Source organism: Sturnira hondurensis, unplaced genomic scaffold (genome assembly GCF_014824575.4).
Source record: "Sturnira hondurensis isolate 20B ecotype Veracruz unplaced genomic scaffold, ASM1482457v3 Scaffold0003681, whole genome shotgun sequence".
In the NCBI taxonomy this organism is placed as follows: domain Eukaryota; kingdom Metazoa; phylum Chordata; class Mammalia; order Chiroptera; family Phyllostomidae; genus Sturnira; species Sturnira hondurensis.
The window spans coordinates 5082056-5096071 of NW_028076312.1; the positions used below are offsets into that span (position 1 = coordinate 5082056).

The 14016-nt window shown below is 47.5% G+C and overlaps 1 protein-coding gene across 1 annotated transcript; it reads left to right on the forward strand.

The window, feature by feature from the left end:
• The first annotated feature begins 2414 nt into the window (after positions 1-2414).
• Positions 2415-12090, forward strand: PROZ (protein Z, vitamin K dependent plasma glycoprotein). The gene is made up of 8 exons (XM_037042073.1): positions 2415-2585; positions 2963-3126; positions 5139-5163; positions 5764-5877; positions 6905-7036; positions 7618-7703; positions 10351-10468; positions 11332-12090. Exons 1-8 carry the CDS (start codon positions 2516-2518, stop codon positions 11844-11846), a joined length of 1224 nt encoding a protein of 407 aa, XP_036897968.1. The 5' UTR covers positions 2415-2515; the 3' UTR covers positions 11847-12090.
• Positions 12091-14016: the final 1926 nt, after the last annotated feature.

Here is a 14016-nt window from a genome sequence, read left to right on the forward strand (position 1 = left end):
ATCTCCCCCATCCAGAAACAGATTCGCTCTGTGACGTTCTAGAGGAAATAAGGGGAAGTGATGTGGGTGGGTGGGTGCTTTGGGGAGGGCCCTGGCCTGGAACTCACAGATGAGGTGCCCCCAGCTCTGCTCATTCCTGGGTGCCCTGGGACAGTGCAACTCCATCTCTGAGGATCTCCGTCTGCACGGAAGAACGGAGCTAATGAAACCTCCTCATCTACATGTTAACCCTAAACATGGGCCAAGGATTGTGCGCAGAGGGACATTCCCTACCTGCTGCCACCAGAGCTTCCTCAGGGAAGTCATCTACAGGCACAGAGACCAGTAGGAAGCCAAGGGAGCCAATGAAGAGGACAAAGCAAGGGTTTGATGGATTTCTTCTCGGGGTACGGGACAGCTTACAACACTACAATAAAGCCATCTTCTCCCCGGGCACTGCCACCCCTAACACAGGCACACTCCGTTCCTGAGGGTAGGAGAATGAAGGGGATACCTTGGGAGCACACACCTGGAAACGTGGAGGGTGCTCTGGATAGTGCTGTGAGGTTTGAAGGGACAGGGAGGCCCAGCTGAGTGTGAGTTAGGAAGCAGAGGAGAGTGCGAGCCAGCTATGAAGGGGCCGGGCCCAGTGCTGTTGCTGCAACAGCAGCAGCGGTGGTAGGTTTGCAAGCACACAGGCGGCCTCCCGGGAGAAAGGCCTGCTGGCTCACTGCGGGTCCGGCCAGTCCTGAGGCCCTGCTGCAGGGGCAGCGCAGAGACCAAGGCCTCCTAGCAGATGAGCCAGGGGACCATGGTGATGGTGGTGGGGTGCTGCTCCACCCCACCTAAACATGGATGCCACCTAAACGGGAACTAGAGGGTTTACCTTTCGATTGTAGCAGGACCCCCACTGCTACAGCCCCCCCAGGAATCACCCGCTGATTGATTGAGGCAAGCCATCAAGGAACACCAAAACCTTGGTGGAAAAGCCGTTGAGAAACAAGAGTTTACAGTCTCAGAGCATCCCCCAGAAGTGACTGTTAATTACAAACAGGACAGGGCAGCTTTACAGTGGCCAGATCTGCTGCCCAGGTTTATCCAAGTGGCCAGATGGGCTGTCCCGTGAGCCTTTCCTGACACAGTGCAGTGGGAGGTCACACGTCCCCGGTGCAGGGAGCACCCTGGGTCTAACTGTGAGAGGTCAATCGGACACACCCAGCCGACGAAGGCCCGGACACTCCTCAAGTGTCAGCACCCAAAGCCCCAAAGCATCCGGGAAACTAGTTAATTGATTGGTGGAAACAAGAGGCAGTGAGAGAGGACACCGCAGGAGGATCTCATCACATGCCTTGTAACGAACAGAAGGGGGTCCCCTGTGCATGGGGTGAAGGGAGAGGGCAAAGCAGAGAGACAGACAGGGATCCAGAGACAGACAGACAGGCAGTGGATCCTTCATGCGGATCCACAGGCAAGTGCGTGACCAGGAGCTAGTCGAGGGTGGGGTGTGCGAGCGTCCACCCCCCAGGGTATTTAATCACCTCATGGTGCTGAGTGTGATTCTCGGTTCAAAGACACACTCGGCTCCTACACAATGTCCTCTAGGTCCACTCTTCCATGTGGCACTTAGCGTTCCAGGAAGCCTGGCTGGGCTGGCTTCATGGACAACTAGGTGAGGCCCCGTGCTGTGGTCCACTGTTAGCAGAGAAGCTTGCTGACCCCTGGCCCACCCCAAGTGCCAGTTCTCTCTGCGATCTCAGGTCCTCTGCTGCCCTCCTGTGGACGCCCTCCCCACACTGACCTTGCTGTGCTCCAGGCAGCAGCAGCCCCTACCCAGGGCCTTTGGACACCTGCCCCCACCCATGAGCCCCTCATCTGGTAAGGCTCACAAGGCTCAGTCCCTTCAGATTTCTCTCCCAAAGGGAGCCTCTGTGCCCAACTTGTTTGAAACAGCACCCGTATTGCCCTGTACCTGCTAATCAGCTCTTCCTGAGAGTGAAATGTGACATGATTTCTCGCCCTCCCCCCCACACCTCAATTGGAGGCTCCAGGCCATGGTCTGGCTCGCTGCTGCATCCCCAGGCTGCTAGGGGAGGAAGCCCACCCACGCTGATCAGGCAGGCTGTGCAGGAGTGTGAGGATAGATCGCACTCTCTGGTCTATTACCCTATTTCCTCGGACAGGACCACCTGGCCTCACCCCCAAGAAGTCTGCCCAGTTCTCTGTGTCCTAAATACCTCCCCAAGGCCCTCTTTGCTTTGGCTTTTCATTTCTCTGCCTTTCCTTTTCCATCTTTGTCTTAAACAGAAAAATGCAAAACCGAAGCACATATTTAGAACAGTAAATTTATGCAATAAAATTCCATGTGAAATGTCCTCCTGGCAGGAAACACTTTTCTCACTTTTGGCTTCTGTCTCCTGCTAGGCTGGCGCCACAGCTTGGGGCTGGCGGTGGTTTGAAGCAGCTGCTGCGCTGTGAGCCGGCCTAGGACGGACTTTGGCACCTGTGTTTGCGGACTGGTCCCTGGGCTGCGGTCAGAATGGCGGGCTGCGTCCAGCTGCTCCTGCTCCTCCTGGTCGTCCTGGTCCTCCACCCCGCGGAGCCCTCAGGTTGGTGTCTGCTGCTTGTGCCCTCCTGGACAGTGTCGTTTTGGTCGGGGGTGCTTTTCCGAGGATAGAGGAGCCCCTGCGTGACCAACAGGTCTTAACTCAGCTCCCAAACAGCCCTCCTGATCTCTTTACCATTCACAACAAAAGTGTCGGAAATGATGTCCCTTGGGGTCCTCCCAGAAGAGATGCCCAGAAAGAATCAGGCATGAGAGAGGCTGAGCCTGGTCTGGTGGGGACAGGAAAAGTGGCAGCCAGGCCACAGGCAGATGTCAGGCCATCACAGCACCATGTACTCTGACCCCCAGAAAGCAGGCGCCGCAAATCTTGGGGAAGCCCATCCATGCTGACAGTGTCTACATTCTTATCTTGCTCTATAGTCTTTCTTTCTGCTTCAAAAGCAAACAAAGTTCTGGTAAGATGGAAGCGTGCTGGCTCCTACCTTTTGGAAGAGCTCTTTCAGGGAAATTTGGAAAAAGAATGTTACGAAGAAATTTGTGGCTATGAAGAAGCAAGAGAAGTGTTTGAAGACGACGTGATCACCGTACGTACCCCCCCCAGGAACTCACATGCTCTCTGATCATGCCGACTCCTACTGCCTTTGAGGGCACGGTTTCTCAAAGAGAAAAAGCCACATTTACGACTCATTTACTGCCTTGTGGGGCTGACTTAATCCTAATTTTACAGATGAGGAAACACAGACAAGTAAAATGATTTTCCGCATGTAGTTAAGTAGGGGACTTGGATATTATCTCAGTTCCACACCCCTAAATTCCTTCTGATTAAGCAAATTCGCTCATTAATTAAATTTACTCATCACCAACATCACTCAGCTTGTCATGATTCTGAAAGAATTTGACATTTTTAATAGATACTTAGTTGTGTCAGTATATCAACAAATTTTTAAGAAGCAAAAATCCTCTCTACAGTGCTGCATAATAAGACAATCTCTCACAATCTATAATTTGAATAAAAAGTGACTGCGTGTATACTGTAAATGATACAGGCAAACTGTTCGTTCTTATTCATAAGTGTATCAGAAGACAGAGAAGTAAGTCAAAACTGACAGGCTGACTATCTGTAAGTATTTCAGAAAAGCAAAATACTTAATAAAGGTTTCCTAGTTCTACATATAAAAGTAACAATATTTAAAGTTATTCTGAATAAATTATCCACCTGTTTCTCTAGTATATTTTTAAAATATTTTTATTTTTATGTTTTATCCTCTCCCAAGAACATGTTGTCCTTGCTCTTAAAGAGGGAAAAGGGGAGCAGGAAGCAGGATTGAGAGACAGACAGACAGACAGACAGAGAAACATTGACTGGTTGCTTCCGACTGGGTACCCATCCCGAAACCTGCGTATGTGCACTGACTAGGAATCAAACCTGCAATGCTCCAGTGCACAAGACGATGCTCCAACCCACTGAGCCACACCAGTCAGGGAGTATTTTTAAAACAGTCTAAAAATCATTTCTTACATGCTCATATATGAGAGAACGCTTCTGAAACGAATCATCTTTAATAAAACTAGGAGAAACTCAAACTTCCTAGTAAAAGGAAGAGTAAAAGGAAGAGTGTGGGGGACTTTTATTTTTCAATTACTGTTGACATTGAATATTATTTTATACTAGTTTTGGTGCACAGTGTAGCAGTTAGACGTTCGTATAATTCACGAAGTGGTCCCCCGGTCACTGTAGCGCCCACCTGACCCCACACACAGTTACCACAGTGTTACTGACTGTGGTCCCTGCACCGGACTTCACACCCTCATGCTTACCCCGTGACCACCGATTGGTACTCCTCAATCCCTTCCCCATCTCAGCCAGCTCCCAACCCCCTCCCATCTGGCCTCCATCAGTCTGTTCTCCATATCTGGGAATCTGTGTCTGTTTTGTTTGTTCCTGTATTTTGTTCTTTAGATCCCACTTGTAAGTGAAATCATACAGTCTTTGTCTTTGTCTGTCATCACGTGGTATGATGCCCTCTAGGTCCAGCCGGAGAACTGCTTAATCTGCACTTGTGACATCACTCAGGCTATGACAAGTCCAAGTGTGTTTAGGGAGATACAATCACTTGTTTACTTTCTAGGCCTTAATTCTGAGTAATTCTCCTGAGTTTAGACACCCCCACCCAAGCTAACCTCCCCCCACACACACATACATACTTTTAGTTTTTTAATTGCTGCTTAATTGGCTTATAAAAAAGTGCACCCTGTAGAGCAAGGACACTAACGAAGACTGCCCGGGGGGGTGGGGAAGGCGGCCTTGGGAGGCCGTGGCTGTGGCGCCTGTACCATGTCATAGGCTATTATTTCTCCTTCTTTAAATAAGCTACAGTAAATACTCATGAAATAGGATGTTTCATATATATGTATATATATATATATACACCCACACATATATATCTCAAATAGGGTATTTAGTAAAGAATTTCACACTTTGTTTCAACCAATGTTTTCCTATAAAGGGATAAAATCAACATTTTTTAATCTTTAAGCCAATCTACAGGAGAAAATATTAAAAAACGATCTATTTGCAACACTTTTTCTTTTACAGAATGACTTTTGGGGAAAGTATATGGGTAAGTGGTTTTCTTCAACTCTTGCGAGGATGATTTTCTCTTCTGTTTCCTTGAGACGAGGTAAGGCATTCCACATTTCTAACCTTCGGTACCTGGACAGACCCTGAGGACAAGCGCGAGGGTGGGAAAGTTCCCAAGGTCCTGCCAGGGTCTGGGAGAAGCCCCCTTGTGGGCTTGGGTGGCAGAGGCCAGGGGTCCCCCATGCTAGCAGCCCCTCTCATTCCTGTGGCCTCCCAGGCTCCCTGGGGCCTCTGGCTGACAGATCAGAAGCTGGTTAATCTGAGGGTAAGCTGGGCGCCCCTGTGGGAGGAGCTCCCAGACACTGGGGCTGAAGGAGTGAGAGAGGGGGATTCGGCCAAGGGCTGCGGCAGCCAGGGACAGCCACAGTCACGGAGGTTGCTCAGCAAAGAAAGAGGGAGGCTACGGAAGGGAACTGAGACAAGCATTGTGGACACACATGGACTAGTGGGGCCCTGGGGACATGTGAGGTGCTCCTGGCAGTCTGATTCAGCCTCCTGGTGTCCTGGGAAGCAGGGCCAGGGCGCGTCAGGAGAACCCAGGGCTGCCACCTGCACAAGCTTCTCACAATGCTCTCGGCAGGTGGCTCCCCGTGCCTCTCCCAGCCCTGCCTCAACAACGGATCGTGCCATGACAACATCCGCAGCTACACCTGCACGTGCCCCTCAGGCTACGAGGGCAGGGACTGCGCCTTTGGTGAGCCCCCACCTTCCCTGGTCCCCCCAACGGCACAGTGGTGGGCTCCCAGGAGTGAGCAGAGGGTGCCTGTGGGAGCCCAGTTCCAGCCCAGTTCTCTGCCCACTGTAAATCACCCTGTGACTGGCCCTCCTGCCTTCCGAATACACCTACCTGCAGTTCCCATGGCCTAGAGGCCCCTCCTCCTCCTCCCAAACCATCCCCACCCACACCAGTTATGATCTACCCTTGAGAATTCCTGAAACCAGGCCCATCCCAGGCAGGGGAGAGGGGCTCTGAGGGCCAGTCCATGAGGGGGGTCACACACAGTCCAGCTCAGAGGCAGGATGGGAACCAGTGCTCCTTAAATACAAATAAATGAAATGCAAAATTTACTTGTGGGATGGGGAGACACCAATTTCCTATCAGTAATTATCAGTCATAGAAATAAATTCACTTAATCCTTTCAATGCTTTTGGTCATTACAGAGTCGATTTGGGGGGGAAAATATTTCCAGCCCAGACCTGTCCTTGAAGTCCAGCTTTTACTCTTAACTGCCACCTTGAGAGCCTCACATAACATTTTGTGACATCCCAAGCCTTACACGTGCTGAAGCAAGGTTTTGACCTTCACCCATGTGCATCCCTTCCCTGACCCTAGCTGTTCAGCCCACCCAGGTGGGGTCACACAGCACCCTCCCTCCCACATCCCCACCTCGACTGCAGCAGGAGGTGGAAGATGACAACAAGTGAGCACATTCAGTCAGGAAAATGGGCCAACGCCTTGCAGTACATGTGCATATACTTCCACGACCAAGTTACCTTTTCCGAGCACAAATACAAGGCTGTCACTCACTGAACCTTGGATTTCTCCCTGCTCATTCCTGAATGCGGAAGTGTGAGGAATGCTCACACCAGGAACCAAAAGTCTGAAAAGAATGAGAACGTTTGGACTGAAAAAAGCCAGAACCCCAAGGCACATAGAAATTTAAAAGCAACTATTTCCATGTCAGCACTCCTGGTTTTCCCCTTTTGTTTTTCTTTTTCAGCTAAAAATGAATGTCACCCACTGAGGACTGATGGATGTCAGCACTTTTGCCACCCAGGAGAGAACTCCTACGTGTGCAGCTGTGCAAAGGGGTATAAACTGGGCCACGACCACAAGTCATGCATCCCACACGGTGAGTCCGCAATCAATGAGAATGGGAAAAGGCGGTCTCTCTCCCTCCTCCCATCCACACCCACACCCGGCTCCTTCTCCTACAATAACGTTTGAAAAGCCACTTCTTCTCCAGGAGAGGAGGAGTCACCATGCCTTGGCCAGCCCTCCTTGCCTCCACACTGGAGCTTGCCTGGGTCACAGCAGTATCTTAGCGAACCCACAGGACCAAGAGCAGATGATTTCATTTCACTCTGTGTCCATGAGTTAGCTCAAAATAATGGGTATTAAGAAATCAGGTTCAAGCCCTGGCTGGTGTGGCTCAGTGGATTGAGTGCTTGCCTGCACACCAAAAGGTCACCAGTTCAATTCCCAGTCAGGGCAACATGCCTGGGTTGCAGGCCAGGTCCCCAGTAGGGGATGCACGAGAGGCAACCACATACTGATGTTTCTCTCCCTCCCTACCCTTCTCTCTAAAAATAAACAAAAGTCTTTTAAAAAGAAAGAAATTAGGTGCAAGTAGTTAGCACCATTCCAGCAGATAAAACCTGATGTTCGGTTCAGAAGGCACTGACTTTTCTTCTGTTGTCGCCATAAATGAAGACAAGTGTGCGTGTGGAGCCCTGCATTCCACGTGCATCGTGCCAATGCAGAAAAGCAAGTGGAAACTTCAGATTTTCCCGTGGCAGGTAACAAACGTTTTATAGACTTGTTTTACGTTTTTGTTACAGATTCCATCCTGCTTGTCATTTCTACATTCTTTGCCCACCAAATAGAAACATAATGACAGAGTGAAAGAGGCACCCTGGTTTAGGTGAACTATTTACTAATCTCAACATCCACTTCAGAGCACTTTCTAATGCTGAAGGCACAACTTCAGCTGTCTTCAGCCTTTGCACCCTGGGCCTTTCTCACGGAGTTCAAAAACTGTTCTCAGGGTCATTTCTTGGAAAATAAGCATCCTGAACTTGCACTTGGGCGGATGAGTTGACGTGGGGTCCAGCAAGCGACTGTGAGGAAAGGCAGGTGGCCGGAGTTAAGGGCCCAGGCTCCACTCCCCAACCACCTCGCTGAAACTCCAGCTGCACTGTGTGCAGAAATTCTCTCTTCTTTGGCATTCATTTTTATTATTTTCCAGTTTCCTCCCCTGACTGGTTTGGAAGCTAAACATTCTATTATTTTTCTATTTAACAGTCACTTTTGACATTTAAACATTCACTTTTAACTTAACATATAAAGTTAGTATTTTCACTTCCCCCCAAATTATTTCAAGCACCTCACACTTGGCTCATCTGCTATTTCAACCAGTACTTTATTCTTTTCTTTTTTAGTAACTTCATGAAATAGGTATTATTTTTATTATTGTGGCTTCCATTTTCCTTGCCTCTAATGCAGGTCATCTCCTTCTGCCTGAAATACCTTTAGAACAGCCCTGTCAATCGAATTATAATGTAAGCCACACATGTAACCGAAATTTCCTAGCTGTACTAATGAAAGTAAAACAGATGACATGGTTTGGGATAATACTTAATTACTCCAGTAAGTCTGAATACTACTATTTCAGCATGTAATGAATATTAAAAATTGAGATACTTACATCTTTTCTGCATTGCCAAATCTTTGACATCTGGGCTATATTTCACACTTGGAGAACATTCTAATTTGGACCAGTCACATCTCAAATGCTGAGTAACCGCATGTGACTACCGTGTTGGACAGCCTCGCTTTACAAGTGTCCTTAGAGCATCTGTGCGTAATGAGCCTCGAGTGCGTTGTGTCTCACATTTCTACTTCAGCCTGACGCCCACGAGCCAGTGTAGCCGGCAGGGTCACTTGGCTGCCACGTGGAGGCCAGGACAGAAAACCGAACAGAGCTCAGTGACTACTCTAATTATCCAGATTTGAAAGGCGACTGAGTGGAGATGAAATGACGGAAAGGGGCAAACCCAGAAGGGTCTAGTTATCAGCTGGTGAACTTTATCTTCTGTTGCTTTTTCTCCCTAAGCTTTCTAAGACCCGGTATTCATACTCGCACTATGATCACCATCTGCCTGTCAGTGCCCTAAGGCAAGCCTCAGAATGCTGGGGGCGGTGTGGGGAGGCAGGCGTGTGCAATCCAACCTTCATAAACGACACTGGTGGTCTAGTGCTCCTGCCAACGCGCACCTCCAGTCTCCCAGTGCCATCAAGGGAACCTCAGGTGCCATTTCCATCCGTGGAAGCAGTGTTAGCCCCAGTGGGAGCAGGAGCTATTTACCTGCGAGGTGAGCATTCTCTCCGTAGAAATCAAACACATTCAGAGACACACTGATTTGTGCGAGCTTAATACTATCAGATTTTTACTCTGCACAATAAATAGTTATTTAACTGAGTTAATTGGCCTAGGATATAAAGTTGAAAGTTATCTTTACAACTGTTTCTTACATTCTAGATAAGAATTGGCACTGTGTTCCACTGCATTTTATTACGAGTCTAGCAGACTAACACTGAAAATGCCATCTTCCCTCAAACTTGGTTTCATTCACCTACAAAACAAAGACAATAATGCCAGAGTTGCAGTGAGGGCTAAGGAAAATGTACCTGACTTACGTAGGTGGCCAGTAACTGGCAAGTATTGTTAATAAGCACTTAGGAGTCCCAGAAATGAGGCTATTAAATTTGAAGAACTTTCACTTTGCTCAGCATTTTTCATTTTTACTAAGCAACAAAAACTATAATTAACATTTCTTGAGCCAGCACCTGTGCTGTAAGTGTACATGTTTTATTCCATTTAATCCTCGAAATAATCTCACGTTTTATCTGTTTTATATCCCTGATTTCTTTGCTCTGAAACCTCCCTTGTCTGGTGTTAACACTACTGATTAGTGTTAACATGTAATTTCCCCCCATCTTTTCTTGTAAATTATATTTAAAGTAATTTCATAGGCAGTATATAGTTGGCTTTCACTTTTATCCAATATGACAAACGCCTTGCCTTTTAATTGGGGTACTTAGATCATTTTATACTTATTTATATAGGTATAAATTCATAATTTTGCTATTGGTTTAATTTCCCCATGCATCTTTTTCCATTTTTCATTTTCTGCCTTCTATTGGGTTACTTACATACTTTTTATAATTCCATTTGAGCTTCTCTGTTGACTTACTGGTTGGAACTGCTTGGTGTAATGGTGGCTTCCAGGTGCAGGGCCCGGCTTTGCTGTCACAGCCTCAGGCACCTTCAGCTGACACACCCGCTCGACGGCTGACTTTGGAGCCCAAGTCCTAACTGTGGACTCCGCTGCCCCAAGCCTGCCAACTGTCTCTGGTCGCTCATTGTCTGCTTTGGTCTTTTAGGTAAAACTAACGGACTCCAAAGGCAAAGACTTCTGTGGTGGCGTTATAATACAGGAAAATTTTGTGCTGACCACAGCCAAGTGTTCGCTTGCACACAGAAATATCAGTGTGAAAACAAGTGAGTATCTCAGCACTCGTTTTTATAAGATTGCATTGGGGGGGTGAAAAAAGATTGCATTGGAAAAAAACACTCTCCTGCATAGAATTAAAATCTTAAAACTAGAATTTTGTTTTGAATGCAATACCACTGAATTGAGCTTCAATGCTACAGAGATACTTCTAAAATGAGAAGGCACGTATAAAACATCTGGTGACCCGTCTGGGGAGAACGTGCAGGCAAATGCTAATACTCCGTCAGAGGAAACCTCCGCCAGTAAAATGTAACCTAACTTGACTCGGAAATGGGAGAAGCCGTGGTAAAGCCAGATAATTGACTCCAAGTCAGAGGACCTGGGTTCAGATTCCCGTTGCCCAAGACCAGGGCTGCGACGTGGGGCCCGGCACCTACCATGCCTGTCCCTAGTTTCTCACCCGTGAAACTTGGGAGTGATTTCTATGCTGTACTTCCCATGATAACCTGAGAAAGTGCTCTATAATGGTTCTGAAGAACCCTAATATACTTTACTCCTCATTTTTTACTATTTGTCAGTCAAACAGAATGTCAGCCTGAAAAACTACTTCTAAACAGCCAAGTTTTGGTAAGCTTGAGGACGTTCCTCATAAATCCTCCCTACTTTTTTGACCATTTCACCAAAATAACTCCTTTTGATTTTCTAAAAGAGAGGAATATGAGGAATGAGGTGAAACGCTCCGTTCTGCGATTTCCCTCAGTGCCCAGGTGGCGGAAGGGGTCACTGCAAGAAGCCACGGCAGTTGGTTGCGCCTGGTCTCTGCCTTGTCACGTGGCGGGGGGGACTGGTCTCTTCTTATTGCAGCCTTGAAAACCGGGCTTCGGAAACCAGTGATTGTCCATTATTTCAGATTTTCACAGGACAAGCAAGGACCCCCTGACGATAAAGGTGAAGAGCATCCACGTGCACATGAGGTACGATGAAGATACGGGGGACAATGACATTTCGCTTTTGGAGCTGGAGCTGCCCGTCCAGTGCCCAGACACGGGGCTCCCCATCTGTATGCCCGAGAGCGACTTTGCGGAGGGCAACCTCATCCCCAGGACACGGGGCCTCCTCGTTGGCTGGACGCTCAACGGCTCCGAGCTGGGCAACGCTCTGATGCAGCTGCCAGTCACGCACATGGACAGCGAGGAGTGTGGCAGAGCCCTCAACGTGACAGTCACGACGAGGACATACTGCGAGAGAGGAGCAGCGGCTGGAGGGGTGCAGTGGGTGGAGGGCAGCGTGGTCGCCCGACAGCACAAGGGCACCTGGTTTCTGACAGGGATTCTGTGCTCAGCACCCGCAGAAGAGGATGCACAGGAGTTTCTCCTCACCAAGGTTTCAAGATATTCACTCTGGTTCAGACAAATCATTAAGTGACTACACCCCACTAATCAGAAAGAGTACACCATGTGGTGGGATTGCCCATGGAGTTGAAACCTCACAGCAAAATGGTGTGACTGCCTCAGCACAACTGTGTCCACACACCACCGGTTAACTGCTTACGACTGTGACTTTCAGCCGGTGCCTCACAGGGATTTTTAAAACATGCTGTACCTGACTGTTTGATCAGGGGCGCTGACCTCTTTCCCCTTAGACTGCTAAATAAAAAAAAATGTCATCAGCAACACAACAACAGTCATCTTGTGTGAATGAATCAAAATTATTTTTTGTCAGACTGGCAAAAAAATGTATGTTGTGGTATGCTGAATTCTGGTAACTGGCTTGTGTGCCATGAGATGAAACGGGCTGAAAATCACTGGCTTATGGAATCATTACTGAGTATGGTGGAAAGTTCTTTCCCCGGGACTTTTTATCCAAACAGGCACCTTAGGAGAACGGGAGATACATTAAACAACAAAAACCCGTCTGTCAATCTTAACAGCCCAGTCTCTTAAAACCACCTCCTTTCCTAAGTCTAATGACTCCTGATACCATCGAGTCAACAAACGTAGGTCAGCCTAACAACAAACATATGCTTAGTAAGTGTATGTCTTTGGGATGAAAGCTTCTAAGAATCGCTAGATAGAGACAAAGAATGGCCTCACAGTTGGCCAGGTTTGCCAATTGCTTGGGAGAGTGAAAGCGTTGCTTGGTGCTGGAAGAAGCAACCAGAAAGAGTCAACATGGGAGAAGAAAATAACATTGAGAGGGATATGTTATACAGTTTTAGAGAAAGAACCAGGAAGCACGAGAGAGGTTAAAAGAAGACAGGGGCCTTGTAACAGGGCTGTGTGCTCACACGGGCACTTCCAAGGAGGGAAACCTCCCGGACAGGTTCCCGGGACTTGCTGGAGAAGGGCCGTGCTCAGCCTCTCAGTTCTGCTTCTGAACCAGCCAGCTGACTCTGTTATTTAACACCCCTGCGCCTCTCCCCTGGGCTCCAAGTGGAATAACAGCATCTATCAAACAGGGCTGAGTTAAGAATTAGAAGTGTTGAATCACAGTGATTTTCTATGGTCATCACGGAGACTGCCGCTTCAACACAAGTAGAAAGACAGAACTCAGCCCCAAACTGTGCTTCCCTGCAGATCAGAACTCCACATGGAGGTCCAAGTTTGAAAAAGAGAAGTAAAAGGTACAGAGAATAAGTAGCATAGATGGTAGGTAGAAAATACACAGGGGGAGGAGGGCAAGAGTAGTATGGGAAATGTAGAAGCTAAAGAACTTACATGTATGACACATGGATATGAACTAAAGGGAGGGAATGTGGGTGGAAGAAGGTGTGCGAGGTGGAGGAGAGTGAGGGGGGGAAATGGGACAACTGTAATAGCATAATCAATAAACTGTATTTAAAAAAAACTTTAAAAAAAAGGCGAGACCCAAAATGAAAAGTGAGAACAAATAGAAATGATACTCACTTTTAAATTAATCTCTTAACTCTTAAGGAAGTAGCAAAACTGCTCAACTACATGCCTAAAATTTCCAGTCCCCCAGTTTCCTCGAGTGAAATAAAGGGGCTTCTACAGGCCGACTGCTGTGCGGACCAGCATACAGTGGAGGGGGGCAGCTCTGACTCGACGCACACGTGCTAGGGTCACGGTGGTCTGCAGGCCTTGTTACACAGAGTTGTTGAAGAGTGGAGGGGATTTTTTTTTAAGGGATTAAAAATGTGAGTGAAGTATAGGGAATTAAACACAATTCAGATGTTTAAGCCTTATAGGTCTTAAACACTGTACATATCTCTTTCATTTCTATTATTGTATTTTAACCCCAGAATAAAACCTTTTTTTCTCCAATCTGCAGGTGCCCTGGCCCATTTCTCTGAAAGGACTTTGGCAAAAATAAATTATGCTGGGTGGGGAGGAGGTTAGGGGGTGGAGGAATTAAGCAAAAAGGAAAAAGGATTTATGGACATGGACAGTGATGGGTGATTGATTGCAAGGGGAGAGAGATATAAGGGGATTAAATGGTAATGGAAAAAATACAATAAAAAATAAATATGCTAATCAAACACAGACTAATGGTAAGGACAATTCGTGAACAAGAATGAATTTTAAAGTCTTAGCAGAACTTGGTTTCCAGGAAGATATAATAAAAAACATATCAC

Bases quoted from the DNA above. Each gene is read 5' to 3' on its own strand.
- PROZ (XM_037042073.1), top strand. From the start codon at position 2,516: ATGGCGGGCTGCGTCCAGCTGCTCCTGCTCCTCCTGGTCGTCCTGGTC. The intron at 3,127-5,138 runs GTACGTACCCCC...TTTCTTTTACAG, and splicing joins TTGAAGACGACGTGATCACC to AATGACTTTTGGGGAAAGTA. The intron at 10,469-11,331 runs GTGAGTATCTCA...CCATTATTTCAG, and splicing joins AAATATCAGTGTGAAAACAA to ATTTTCACAGGACAAGCAAG.